The sequence below is a fragment of the Pteropus alecto genome, unplaced genomic scaffold (genome assembly GCF_000325575.1).
Source record: "Pteropus alecto unplaced genomic scaffold, ASM32557v1 scaffold171, whole genome shotgun sequence".
Classification (NCBI taxonomy): domain Eukaryota; kingdom Metazoa; phylum Chordata; class Mammalia; order Chiroptera; family Pteropodidae; genus Pteropus; species Pteropus alecto.
This window is the reverse complement of record NW_006431925.1, coordinates 5,035,187-5,050,524: the sequence shown is the minus strand read 5'-3', so window position 1 is coordinate 5,050,524 and position 15,338 is coordinate 5,035,187. Positions and strand designations below refer to the sequence as shown.

Genomic DNA, 15,338 nt, shown 5'->3' with positions numbered 1-15,338 from the left:
AATGACAGCCAGGTAAAAAGAAAGGCAGAGTTGGAGAGCACAGGTGGTTGCATGAAGAGTGGCCTACAGAATCTCCCTGTTGTATTCACTAAAGGCAATGAAAGCTTTAGAGCTTTTGAGAATGTCAACTCATCCAAGATGATTTTCTCAGAGATAGAATATCTAATTTTAATCTATTTGTATTGAATTGGTTCCCAGATCAAACTGCTCTGAAGACTGCTCCATCTTTGGCAAGTAGATGATCAGAAATTCAGATGTCCCCTTGAGCAACTGGCCAAGTGTTTTGAAATTCAGATTAGAATTTACTGCTGAATCCTGTCAATCACTGACATGCTCACATTGCAAAGACAAGGTTCTTCAGCTAGTCTGAATTTCCCAACATCCTTGGAAACAAGTTGCTCATTGAGGTCATTCTGTACTGCAGGCATGTGACTGACTGCCTGTCTATCTGAGTATCTGGCTCAAACCACTAATAATCATGCAGCTTTCTGGCACTATATAGGGAAACCACAAACCAAATTTAATGTGAGGCAAAAGCCTGAAAGCTAATTTCCCCCTGGAATCATATGACTCCTTTAAAATAAGAATCCAGCTGTTCACATCTTGATTTGGTTTATGAGCAACTTGTATACACTGGTGAAGCCAGATGTAATGGCATTTGGGCTATATGCCAGGTGAGCAGGGACCAAAAAAATGCCTTATGTGCCAAGCCCCATGGCAATAAACATAGGCACACACACCTCGGCCCTGAAATTTGGAATAAGACCAAGCAAAAAAGGTCCAGGCTGTTGGTCTATTAACGTGGTGAGCTGAGAATGACTATTTCAAGAAACTCTTACCTTCAGGCCATACTGAATTTCACTGACTTAAAGATCCTTAAGGCAACATGTTTCTCCTCATGGGCACCCTAAGGTTGGAGCTGACAAACTAGAAACAGCTTCCCAAAGAGCAAATTCATAGCCGCACTTCCTTCCAACCCTGAAAACTAAGAGCCTTTCTGAATTTCTATGAAATGTAGATTGGAGCTGAATATCTTGGGGCCACGCGAAATCAATTTTTTAATTAATGATCAAACTTTTTGGATTTCTATATTGGAATTTTAATCATAAAACACATTCTCAACATGGTATTTTAACAGACTGTAGTGGCCTAGTTGTCCTTTAATAAGAGAAAACAGCAGCATACATTCAAATGGAACCTCAAAAGCAGTTCCAAGGCAGAGCCTGGCCTAGAAACAGGAATTTCTAACTTTAGATTTTGGTCTCAGATTGTCTTATTTGATTTTTCTTCTTCTTCTTTTTTTTCTTTATTTCTTGAAGATCCTAGCTAAGCAAAGTTCTTTATGGTGGGAAAAAAACTTGCTCTCATTATTTATACTTTCATTCAATTTCCCAATGAAATTAGATAAGGCCAGTACGTTCACATTTTCCATGGACAATCGACTACGACTACTACTGCATAGAAAACTATCATCATAAAGATTCCATACAGTCCTGGATATACTCTCCTTGTAATATGGTCTTCTGTTCACTTTTAGACTTAATACTGTCTCTTGTTAATTAGGCCACTGAAAAGGAATGTATCTTGTTTTTTCAAAGAAGGTTTTCCTTAAAGACCATCCATATTCTGAAAGCGACAAGACATCCAGGTGTAATTTTTAAAGTTTATATAGGCTAATGTAAAATTACACAAATACGAAAGTCAGCTCTGGGTTAAATAAGCCTGTCATTTCTCTTGTATTTTTCCTGTTACTTCTCATAAGTTGCTGTCAATATTCCTGTGGAAAACAGAACCCAAACACATGGAGCAAAGGGAGTGGGAGTAAGGCAAAAGGACTTGGTGCGGGAGGGGTCGGAGAACAGTAGTGGATGGGCAGGGCTCAGAGAACCCAATGAAAGGAAATAGATGGCTAAGGCTGATGAGAGCCCAAAAAGCCTGGAAGGCAGAACTGTTTAATATGGAACGTTTGCACCTCCTTTTCAGGCGAATGGCTGACTCCCTTGGGGACTGTTCATTATTCTGAGACTCATCACTCAGGACAGCACTGGTTAGGACTCTCCTGGCTCCTTGTGTCTCAGGGCCTGCCCCTCCTAAACACTAGACTAACTGCACACACTCCCTCAAACCCACTGGCCAGCTCTCAGCCTCTATAGCCCTGCCTTCAATTTACATATTTTCAAAAGGAAAAAAAAAGATGTTTAGCGATCTCTGAATGTGAACTCCACTTTTGGAGAGCGTGCTTATCAAGACATTCAGATGCTCTCCTCAAGATTTTTCTTCAATTCTGAATCCTCCAACCAAACACTAGTGTTTCTCTAAAACTTCTTCTCTAATTCAGGGGGATGCTTTGACAACACCAAGACAGCATGGTGACAGGCACTTTATTAGTGTTTGTTAGAGACTAAATTGCCACAGTCTACCTCAGATGACTACAAATTAAAAAAATTGTGTCAAATTTAATCTTTTATCTAATTTACGCCCTAGAGTCAAGGGCTTTGGAAACCCAGAATGCCAGCTCTGCCCCAAAGCAGCTCTATATGTTGGGACACGTCACAGAACCTCCCTGGGCCTCAGCCTCTCATCTAAGAAGTGAGCTTTTAACCTGATTATGTAGTTTTCTTCCGATTCCAGAGTACTCACATCCTATGACTAAAAGTAACCTTCAGGGAGAGGGGAGCTAATTTACTCCTTCCTTATATTATCAAGCCGTTCCTGATGTAGTCATCATACCTCAAAAGAAGTTCCTTTGTAGTGACTCCATTACTGTAACTTTCTGAGGCAACATTGAAAAAATTTCAGTTCATTTAGAAGCTGTCGCTTCACAGTAGGATGGCTTTCCTGGGGAGTTTCTTTGTTCTTGTCAGCATTTCTGTAGCCCCTATTTGAACAAGTACTTTTATGACTTCTCATTAAGTCAGGCTGAAATTATCTACTTGGAGAAGCCCTGTCCTGGTTTCTGGACCTCTAAAGGTATTTGTGATTTTAGGACGGTAAAGAAGGAAAGAGATGCCCCACAGTGGGCAATGATCAGGGCCTGACTGCGAATCTTGGTGGTGCTGATTACTGTTGTCTGGTGCCTTCATTCTTCCAGGGAGCATCATGGTAGAGAACTAGCTGAGTCACAGAGAGTGCAGGTGGGATGGAGACCCTTCCTACTCCTCCACTCTCAACTGCAATAAAGGGGGCATGAATCAAGGTACTTTCACATTACCCATATGAGCTTTAAGATTCTAGAATTAACTGCTTAGGCTTTTGGGCTTTAAAAACTTGTAAACTAAAAACATGAATGTTCTAAAGATATTTTTTTCTTAGATATTTTTGAATCAAGAAAACCTGGATTCTAGGTATACCATACATATACTTGGGGCGGAGGGAGCATGAGAATATAAACAGGGACTCAGCCTGCTCCCCGCTTTTCTTCCCATGCATGTACGTGAGATACAGTTACCTTCCCAGCCTCTATCATTCCTGCCCCAAGGCCTGGGGTGGGGGTTGGGGGAGGCCTGCCCAGGCCCTAGCAGCAGGCTCTGGGATGTCTGTTCCGTTCACCCAGTAGTTCTGGGGACCCAGGTAGCTGGGGGGTGGCCAAGAAGTGAATAAGCATCCTCACACTATGGAGAGGGGTGCTGCTGAAGGAGAGTGAGAGTGGGGCCCAGGAAAAGGACCCTAGTTGCCTAGGTCCAAAGGCAGTACTGCTGCTTTCCATGCTAGCCCCCCACCCCCCACAAGTCTTTAAGCCTCTTTAAAGGCACCAAATGCCAAAAGGCTGTTGATGTTTTCTGTACCTTCATGCATACAGTAGGTGTACACTGAACTGAAGAGTCGGACATAACCCAGACAGTACTGTTCACTGACACCATCCCCTATTTAGCAGAAGAGGGTGGACACAGCTCCCTTGAATTATGAATTGTCTGAAGAATTCAGCAAACCTGGGGATCCAGAGCTGAGCACATTTTGGGAAGCTCATCAGTTGGTTCCTAAAAACCAACTTAATTCAGGGAATTTTAAGTCTTAAATAGTATGTGATAGGGAAAACTTTCCTATAGAAGCAACACTGGGTGGAGCCCAGTGGGTGGAGTGGAATGTGAAGAGTGCACAGGAGATTATTCATGGCACGTCAATGATTTAGGTCATTGACGTGCTTGGTCCCAAGGGTGCAGTCTGCTCCACCTGCTTCTACTGCAACAGAGAGTTTCTACTTAGTAGAAGGGTTTTCAACAGCCAGAATTTCTGTCCTGATTATTGTGCTTAGGTCATTTCTTTTTCAAATCCCATCTGTCTTGCTCTATGATGTTAGTTTTACTAGAAGTAGAACAAGCCCATACTAAGGAGAAATGTAAATGGTGTATTATATTTCTCAAAGTGTAACCATGCAGACTCTGGAAAACTGCCCCATTCTTAAAAGGCTTCAGGATGGTAAAGCATCTGGAGAAAAAGACTGCAAGAAAGGGCTTTCTGGGAATTCCATGAGGTTTTGACCTCCATCCTCCTGTTGCTGCACCAAAACTGAGCCCTAAATTGTGTCTATTCCATGTAGGCTGACAAGGAAGGTCTTCCTAAGCCCGAGCCAACACAAAGAAGATTATGTGCTTGTAAGTGCTGGGAGAACCAGCTCCAGGTTGCAATGATATCAGTTCTCTGTTTTCAACCCTTCAAGGCCTAAGGAAGCTTTCCTGGTGGAAGAGACCTCAACAGTATTAGCTGCTCCGGCAGGTTCCTGGTTACATGCTACCAGAATGGTGATGTGGATCATTTGTGCTCCTACCCAGAGGGAGCAGGAAACAGGATGTACCTCTGAAAGGCTCCTACTGTTAGGAAGCTGGTGTGTAGAGGTACTGCTTGCACATGTGATGTGTAAGAAGAACTATATATAAGGAAGAGCAGAGTCCTGGGATTTTAATTTGTTTTTTTTTTTCTCAGATGGCTGAGGGTGGAAACCCTTTTAAGAATGTCAACAGAAGACAGATGCCCCAGGTCCTGCCTGCCCTGCTACCTGCTCCACTTTTAGGCCTCTGGATCCACGTGAGATTATATCTAGAGCAAAGACAAACACTCCTAGGTGTGGAGAGATTTAGTCCCCTTCTCTAAATGATGCCGAATTCCTAATCTGTCAGATGCATATGGCTAAGTAATTCCTAAGGACAGTAAATATATGTTGGTCAGAGAAGAAGAGAAGGCAAAGTGAAACTAAGTAAAATGAGAGGGAAAGATACAAAGTGCGTGCCTTGGTGGAGAAATTAAATTCGGACAAGAATGCAGGAGTGCATTACATGGACCTACATATACACCGTAGGGATACAAAGACAAATCCATCTCTACTTCTAATAAACATCTAGTCAGCACATAAGATAAATGAACACAACTAATCCAACTATAATATATATCCTGTTATATCTGATTCACTTTAATTCTCTGAATATCTAAACCTGTAAGACTCTCCCTTCCTTCTAGGTGTAAGGTAACTCAGTTCAGTTACCTAGAATCATGGCAACATAAAGTATTAAGGCTAAGAGGGTTTTCAAATTCTAATTCTATCATTTTAAGTTGAGGTGTTGTGTATCTTGTCCAACACACAGCTTGTTGGTGGCAGGACAGAAAGAGGAACTTGGGTTCCTGTACTCCCACTGAAGTGTCTATTAGCTTTTGCTATTTTTCTGATGACTTTTTAAATCAAAAGGCATTTTCCTCATTCCCCTGTAGAAGGAGGAAGAGATTTACTTTGAATTGCTTTAAAAGGCTTAGTCGAAAAGGAATGTTACATACTGATATACAGCCTGGTATTGGGTCTTCTAGGTCAAAGGGATCATGGATTTAGGTCACTCACCACTAGAGGGCACTCATATTTTCCCACTTAATTTAAAGAAGCTTCTAAACAAATGAAGTTTATCAACATGACGACATTTTCTATCAGTAGTAAAAGGTAAATGGCCATTTCCTCAGAATATACTAGCTCTGGGCATAGATATCTAAATGTACGTATATGTACATATACATAAACATGTTATAATTATATATTTGTTATAATTAATGTTATTATTTTAGATTCAAGCTTGATTTTTTCCTCAAAGGACTCTTCTTTATTGCTTTCAAGTGGTATACAGGTTTTTGAAGTAAAAATTAACTTAGAAGTCAACTTCTCCCCAGAGCACTCACACAAAATCCAGTGGCTGCTGCCAGAATCTGCAGGCCTGCAGTATTCTAAGCAAATCATGCTTGTTGTTTAGGTCCTTGCATAGTTTAAAAGGGAGAAGAAAGAGAAGAAAAGGAGAGCATCTTCTGCTATAAAAGGAAACGAATACAAGCCAGGCAATTATTTTAACCCTCTAGTTTACCATCCCTGAAGGCCTTATTCCGATCACTTGAGGAATTTCTGGAGATTAATACCTGGAGCCATTAAAATCCATTCTCTCTATGGGGACCAAGAACTTTCTGGCCGTGTTATTGAAATTCTGGAAAGGTCTATTCCACATGCTTAAAAGAAGTTAATATATAACAGTTATTATGATGTACTACCACAATATTGCCCTGTCTAAAAAATACATAAATTTAATAAGATTTGTAAAAAAAGGTGGGGTGCTTCTGCAAAGCACCTGTACCTCCGGCTGTCATGTCAGAGTAGCTGATGATTAGCATTCTGGATTTTAAATTCTGCTGAATCGTTTTCCTGCCCCATGGCACTTACCTGATCAAGACTAGCCTGTGTTTTGCCAAGTACTGCGAAAAACTTGGCTTACAGCATTGAAAAGGATACATCTAATTCACTCTGGAAAAGAAAAAGAGTGCAAGGATGAGAATGAGACACTGGGACCACAATGCACTTAGCAGAGTTAGCGGCTGTTCTGGCGGCAAGCCTGGAAACAGGTGGGAGAGGCTGCGTTGTAAGTAGAAGCGTGAGACCAGGAAGGGCCTAAGTCTGGGATCATGATTTTAAAAAAATAGGCTGCCATTTAGAGGAATTTTATAGGCTAGAACAATTCATCTTTAGAACGCAGAGGGAATAAACTAACTCGACTGTTACAAATGATAGGTAATTTGATTTGTACATCAAAAACCTTAATCATGTTATATATACCCTTTGAATCCATCAGTTTTACTCTTAGATGTTTATCCTAAGGAAGAAATTAGATAATGACACAACAACATGTGCTAGTTCACAGTAATGTTTATAGTATCAAATTACTGAAAACAAGGGAGACTAGTTAAATAAATTACAGCAGATCCACAAATGATGATGTAGATATATAAGTACTGATATATTATTGAATAAAAAAGCAAGTTAAAAATGACATGTATGTATTATCCCATGTATATAGATAGATATAGATACAGTTAGATATACACAGATATGTAAAGCCTAAAAGGAAATGCACCTAACGGTACATATCAATAAGTGATAGACTTACTGATGATCTTCTCCCCTTTCCTTTTGCTCATATGTATTTTTAATTTTTTTTTGATGAACATAGACATTTATGTCATGAAAATGTCATAGAGGGAGAAAAATTAAACAATAAAATTCATATTTGAAGGGACTTAAGGTGTGTCAAATGCAGCACTGACAACCCTGATCCCTCTTCCTCGAGAGGAACACTCCTTCTCTCTTGCAAAACTGCCTCCTTTAATGACAACTGGTTGGCTTTTTGTTTTGAAATGTAATGCTAAGATGCTTCTTTCAGCTGCATGAGACCGATCTCCAAATTTCAGATTTGGAAACTCTAAGATTAAAAATAGCCCCAGAAAGAATGTTTAAAATTCAGAAACCTAAAAATAAATTTTAAGTGACAAGGCATTCTCCATGAGTGGAACAGTTTCTATTTTCTTTCCTATAGCACTTGTTTCCTTCCTTTATGCTTCTACTGTCATCCTAATCCGGGTCCTCCAAGTCCTGTATAATCACCAGGTTTAAATTAAATTCTAATCTTTTCTTCTGTAGTTTATGTGGTCACTTACTTTCCCTAGAATTACAGCTAGAATTTGGCAATGTGCTATTTATACTGTTACCGAATATAATTTAAGCAATGACAGTGCTTGTACCCACTCTTTATTCTCCCAGGTTTAAAACACTGCTATTTGGGGGAAATTATATTCTTCTTGATAGGTGTTCCCTTAAAGTGGCTAATCATGGCCAGCTCTGAATCACAGACCTTGACTTGCAATGAATGTCTTAGAGTGGTTGTCCAGACATAAAAGCAGGAGCTAGAGTTATGCTGTCCAATATGGTAACCACCAGTCTCATGTGGTGACTTAATTAAAATTAAATACAATTAAAATTTCAGTTCCTCATTTACACTAATCACATTTCAAATGTTCAAGAGCCACATGTGGCTAGTGCCCACCGTACTGGAGCAGACAGGTACAGAACATTCCCATGGCCACAGAAAAGTTCTTTTGGATAGCGCTGCTCTGTGGTCTCTCCAAGCAAGCAATAGCAATACAAAGGTGGATTTTAAAGCCAGCCTCAATGCTCTCTGTCCAATGCAAGTCTCTGAAATGGCCCAACTTCTTGCCCTTTTCCAGTTTTGGAAAGCACCAATCCCTTCCTAGCCAGATGAACTACCATGTCACAGGCCACTAGGCAGCTTCCTAGCTCCAACATCTGAATTAGGAAATGGCTGACAGGAAGCCTCATGCAGTAAGACAGTGGTTTTCAAACTTAAGCATGCATCAGAACCACCTGGAAAGCTTGTTAAAACAGATTGCTGGGCCTCAACCCAGAGTTTCTGATTCAACAAAATGCAGTAGGCTCAGAGTTTTTCTTACAAGGTGATGCTTCTGCTGCTGGTCCAGGAACTACATATTTGAGAACCACTGCATTAAGGCAATGAACACAGGCTAGTTGATTGTGCCATGAAGAAGGAGTTTGCCAAACTTTACTTCTGGCATTAGGAATTAGACTGAAGGTACAACTTCTTAACGTGAGTTTTGCCCCTACAGGCTTCAGTGCACTCCATATTCCTAACTGTGGAGCAAATTCCACTCGCTGCCTCAGGAAGAAGCAGCTTGTAAATGGTTCCTTCCTAATCATTTTATTTAAAAGCAAAATGAAATAAACAAAAACAACTTTGAAAAGTCAGCTTATGCCACTACTACTTTTCAAGAATGTCTAAGCAAGGCTCAGGAAGGCCTATGGTAGCATCGTAAAACATCTTCACTTATTCTTTTTTAAAAGAGCATCGGATTTCAAATTAAGTACAAAGCTAACATCATCAAGATAGTGTGGCAATAGCAGAAGGATAAACATGCAGATTATTGGAACAGAACTGAAAGCGCAGAAATAAACCCTTATATTTATGGTCAATTGATTTTTTTAAAATTTATTTATTTAAATTAGTTTCAAGTATACCGTACATTGGTTAGACATCTATATAGTTCATAAAACAATCCCCCCAATTGCTCCCTCCCTCCCCTGGCCCTCTATCTAGCCATCATATTAATGCTAACTGCATTCCCTCTGTAGTGGTCCCCATCCCTGTGACCATCCATCAGCTACTAATTTGTACTTCTTTAACCCTTCATCCTATTCTCCCAGGCCCCCAATCACCCCTCCCCTCTGTCTGTCACCTAATTGTCTACTATATTTGTAAGTCTGTTTTTGATTAGTTTGTTCTTTTTGTTCCTCAGATTCCGCATATAAGTGAAATTATATGATATTTATCTTTCTCTGTCTAGCTTATTTCACTCAGCTTAATGACCTCTAGGTCCATCCATGTTGTTGCAAATGGTAGGATATCATTTTTTTTAATAGTTGAATAATATTCCATTGCATATATGAACCATAATTTCTTTATCCAATCATCTGTCGATGGGCATTTTGAATAATTTCTTTATCCAATCATCTGTCGATGGGCATTCTATATCTTGGCTATTGTAAACTGTGCTGCCATGAATATTGGAATGCATAGATCTTTATGAATTATTGTTTTGGTTTTCTTTGGATAAATACCCAGAAGTGCAATTGGTGGGTCAAAAGTTACATCCATTTTTAATTTTTTTGCGAAAACTCCATACTGTTTTCCATAGTGGCTGTACCAATTTGCAATCTCACCAACAATGTATGAGGGTTCCCTTTTCTCTTGTTGTTTTTTGATTTATTGATGATAGCTATTCTGACAGGTGTGAGGTGATATCTCATTGCAGTTTTAATTTGCAATACTCTCATGGCTAGCATATGGTCAATTGATTTTTGACAAAGGTGTTAGGACAGTTTAGTGGAGGAAAGAACAGTCTTCTCAACAAATGATGCTGTGACAGTTGGATATTCGCATGCAAAAAAATGAAGTTAGACTCCGACTTCACATCATATACAAAAATTACTCCGTATGGATCAAAGACTCATGTAGGAGCTAAAATTATAAAACTCTAAGAAGAAAAGATAGAAGTAAATCTTTACAACCTTGGGTTAGGCAAAGCCTTTTTTAGATATGAGACCAAAAACATAAGCGACAACAACAAAAATAAATTAACTGAACTTCATCAAAATAGATATTATTGTGCTTCAAAGGACATCATCAAAAAAGTGAGGAAAAAAACCACTAAATAGGAGAAAGTATTTCTAAATCATATCTGATAAGAGATTTGTATTCAGACTACACAAAGAACTCTTACAGCTCAATAATGAAAAGACAAAACAATTGAAAAATGGGCAAAAGATTTAAGAGTCTCATGCTCTACCAAATGAGCTAACCAGGTGCCATAAAAAAATGGGCAAAAGATTTAAACAGACATTTCTCCAAAGAAGATGTACAGATGGCCAATAAATACATGAAAAGATGCTCAACACTGTTATCCATCAGTGAAACGCAAATCAAAACCTCAGTCGACTGGCCTTTATAACACTTCATATTCACTAGGATAGCTAGAGTAAAAATGACAGATAATAATAAGTTTTGGTGAGAGTGTGGAGAAATTAGAACTTTTATACACTGCTGATGGGAATTTCAATCATGCAGCCACTCTGGAAAAGTTTACTAGCTCATCAAAATGTTAAACATGGAGTTTCCATATCACCCAGCAATTCCGCTCCTAGGTATATACTCAAGAAAACTGAAAACATGATTCTACACAAAAATGTGTACACAAATATTCACAGCAGCAATTCACAACATCCAAAAAGTATAAATAACCCAAATGCCTATCAACTGATGAATGGATAAACAAAATGTGGCATACCCATGAAATATTACTGAGCAATAAAAAAGAAGTACCGAAACATGCTACAACATTGAGGAATCTTGAAAACATTATGCTGAGTAAAAAAAGCCAGCCACAAAAGACCATATGTTGTATAATCCTGTTGATATGATATAGAATGTCTAGAAGAGGCAAACCTGTAGAGACAGAAAGGAGATGAGTGGAGAAGGTGGGAGGGAAATGTTGATGGGTATGTATTTCTTTTTGGGGTAATGAAATATTTTAAAATTGATTGTAGTGATGGTTTCACAACTCTGTAAATACTAAAAACTATACACTTTAAAAGAGTAAATTGTATGGTATATAAGTATTTCGATACAGCTGTTTATAAAAAAAAAAAGGACTGTTGGAAAGGAATGCAGGTATTCCTTTAGGGGAGACGGCTTTGACCCTCAAAGGAAGGGTTTCGATGGAAATTATTTTTAAATTAAAAAAGTGTCATGTATATTAGGAGGGGAAGCAGAAAAAGAGCGAGCAAGTGAAATAGCAAAATCTCTTAATTGAGGTAAAGACACAGGAGGTTCTTAGTTGCGTAGAAATAGTTTTTTATAAAGATCTAAGGCACACATAGCTTTATAACACTTTAGATGAGCCAGAAGGAAAGGTAATGAAAATTTGGCATCATTTGAATTTTAACTTTTACACATTAAAGCTCTATATTAACACATGTTCTTGATATAGACCCATTTCTGGGAAATTGGCCTGCTGACAAAAACAATTTTTTAGTCATTAGACTTACAACTCGGCTGAAGTACTCGTCTAAAACTTCCACGAAGTTATGGATGAATTCATAAATCGCCATCTCATTCTGAAATAAAAAAGGGCGTAATTAGTTTTAGTGTGGCCCATGTGTAAATCAGACATACAGCTGCCCACTCAGCAACCAGGTTTTAGAGCATGTGGCTTGGTATACAGAAAATATGAGCAAATAGCTTCCCATGGACAAATATTCAAAATAGTTCTATGACTCACTTGTTTAAAAGAAGCTTATTAGTAGGAGAAATGTAGAAAACCTTAACCTCTGGGATTTTTTTTAGTGTCCATGATGAATCTGGCTGGACTGAAACCAGACTGAGTCTAGTGTTTAGAATTCTGAGCTCTAATCCCTGACTTCATTATCAACTGGCCGAAGCAATTTCTCAGGTTCATCATGTCATCACTTTTCCATTTGTGAAGATGGGGAAGCCACCTTAAACTTTGGTTTGCAGATAAAAAAACAACCAACTGATATTTCAAAGTATTTTAGATCTTAAACACCCTTTCAGAGCATCCATGGCCATAGGTGCTGTTGATCTGGAATTAACGTTTCTGAAAAGGTGAACTAAAATCAGGAGATGTAATCACAGCACAATCATATTTACCGTTTGCTCTGGCTTCTGATATGTCAGCCTATGTTTAATGCTGCACTGATTGGCCTCCACACTTCTCTAAGCTTGCCCTACTGTGTCACACAGAACAAGGGCAGGACATTGGTACTGCTTAGGGTCAAGGAAGGCATTCTGTGGTTTTGTGCTTCTCTACAAGCTGCACATCTAATCCAATAAAAATACTAGTTATTTCTCTTCCACACAGCTTTTATTAGCCTTGATAAAAACAAAGATTTTTCAAAGGAGTCAAGATAATTCTTAGGGAGGCAAGTAGGGAAGAAAATGTCACTGTAAGGAGGAATAAAAAATTAGACTGCTATTCTTAATTTTCTTGCATTTTCCATAGGCTCTTCTAATATCTTACCTCAGTGTCATTAACTCCAACCACAATGAAGAGAGCTGCATACTGCCGATATACCAGCTTAAAATCCTTATATTCGATGAAGGAGCACTACACAAAACACAGTTAGATATTAATTCGTATGGTTAACAGGGATTTCTTCAAAATGGCATGCATAATTTTTAGGTTCTGCTTTGAGTATCTGTCAACACATTCTTAGAAATATACAACATTAAAATGTTACACAATCTTTGTTGGCCACATCCTCACAGTATTCAGGGGACAACTTGAAAGCATCTCTAGTGGGAGGTGAAGAAGTTGTCATGGGAAAAATTCAGTGCTGACATGGGTTCCCACCTGTACTTCTTATTCCTTTGCTTGGTTCTGTGTGGAACTCAGCAGGCAAAGCTACTGAATATTAAACTCCCTCTAATGTGAAAATAAGCCAACATGATAAAGATTTTCTTCTTTTCACTTCTCTTAGGCTCTTTTGGAAGCAATTAGAGATTTGATTTTGTACTATTTAATAATCACTGAAGAGCCAAATAAACATGCAAAAAAAAAAAAATCTTGATTTCTTTTTCCTACACCCATGAAAATAATCAATGTGGACTTTTATAAATTATTTAAAGATGGCTTTTGTGTGGCAGATGCTAGACAAAAATCTCTCATTGTAAACATTGCTTCATATGAATTAATAACTAGCTTACCAACACTGACTTGTGGATAAAACAACTCCCGTCCCATTCATCTCTCCTAAAGCCATTATATAAAGGGTAATGGGAAGGCCCTGGGTGGACAAGAATTAGGTAGGAGGCTGAAGGCACAGGGCTGCCCTTCCTTTGGACCTTTGGGTGTGCCTGACCAAATGTGATTGAGCATCAACTGTATGGCTTTTTGTATTGGATATATTGCTCTCGGGTACCCGGATGCGCCTGGGAACGAAGCAGCAATTTTTGATTATGGAATTTTTTCCATTGGAAAGCCACTTGACAATCTATAAAATGGAGGAATTTGAGGCTTTTATTTAAAATTAAGATAAAAGCAGTAAATACAAGACCATTCTGCAGCTTTCAGCTCACTATAGAGCCAGTGTGATTTCTGCTCAGTTAGACCTTTCAAGAAAACACCACCTGTCTGAAAGAACTGAAGAACATATTTCAAAGCCTCTCGGGAGTTTCTGACATTAAAAAAAAAGTATCAAAGCACCTTTGTGGATAAAATAAAAGCTAAGCTGAGATTGTATTACCTCGGTGCCTGATTATGCCAAAAGCCCAGTGGGTTTCTATTTAGTCTAAAATAATTTAGAATGCTTCAAAAATCTCTAACAGTATATTCATTACAAAGTACATATTTCAAAGGGTACCTTATCATTGAAAAGGGTGTCTGAAATTGTGGAATTGAAATTGTAGAAAGATTCAAACATGAATACTTCTGGAGTGTGTTTACCTTTATGTAAGGTACGTGGCTATTAACACAGCCCTTTAATAGTTTCTGTTTCCTTTTGACAACTACATGAAGCAGTGTGTGCCATGGTAGGCCAAAGTAGTAATTCAAAGAGGACTCTTGAGATGTTCCGACTGGAAAATCAATTTAGAAGCCAAGGGAAACACAGTTCCAACACGTTAAATTCTGAGCACTGATGTAGTTTAATATTTTATGGCTTAGCAGTGGTTCCCACAGGCAGCCTTTCTACATAGGCAGTGAAATGGAGAACTGGCAAAATTAATGGGTGATTTAAACAAGCTTTTTGATTTTGCCTTAGTTTGTTCAGTAATTTCCAATGGATTCAAAGTTAGGATCTGGATTAAGTAATTCTCCAATTAAAGTTCTTTGTAGTAATAAACTCAGTTTAAAAAACTCCTGTTTATTCTTATTTTAATGATTTAATTTAACCTCAATTTTGGCAGAATGGGCGAATCTGTTGTTTCATATGAATTTTTAACTTCCATTTCTCCTATCTACATAATAAAATAAGACAGGTTTAAAACAAGTTTTTCAATCAGTAATTCCAGTATTATGTTGGTAGTAAATTCACAAAAATGATAAGCAGAGAAACTTCATTTCACATGAGAATCATATTATTATCCTCTGGTACAAAGTGGGTCTTGAGTATTCACCTCTGTACTGGTCCTCTGACCTTCAACTTCTGGCTTATAGAAAACCACATGCTAGCTACAGGTTCTCCTAGGAGTTCCAAGGGTTGAATTTGTAGGAACAAAAAAGGAAGATATGTCTATTAGCGGAAGTCAATTTGAGATGCCACTTCCACAGAGCAATGAGACAAATATGCTGACCTAAATATGAACCCAAGACTTTTTATAGTTTTCTTTGTTTTTATCTTCCTTAAGGGGATGTAAGGAGAGCTATGCTTCAGTCTTCATTTCATTCGATTTGTTATTTTCCCTAACAGCTATTGAAAAATGTAGTTCAAAGAACAC

The 15,338-nt window shown here is 38.4% G+C and overlaps 1 protein-coding gene across 2 annotated transcripts in view; it reads right to left on the bottom strand.

The window, feature by feature from the left end:
• AP4S1 (adaptor related protein complex 4 subunit sigma 1) overlaps window positions 1-15,338 on the bottom strand; it is a 39,188-nt gene that overhangs the window by 2,370 nt on the left and 21,480 nt on the right. For both annotated transcript variants that reach the window (XM_006906858.3, XM_015585524.2), the window contains exons 3-5: window positions 12,922-13,008; window positions 11,930-11,998; window positions 6,752-6,763 (exon numbers count right to left, since the gene is read on the bottom strand). In XM_006906858.3, the coding sequence (XP_006906920.1) occupies window positions 6,752-6,763; window positions 11,930-11,998; window positions 12,922-13,008 (168 nt within the window). The remainder of the gene's footprint in view (window positions 1-6,751; window positions 6,764-11,929; window positions 11,999-12,921; window positions 13,009-15,338) is intronic.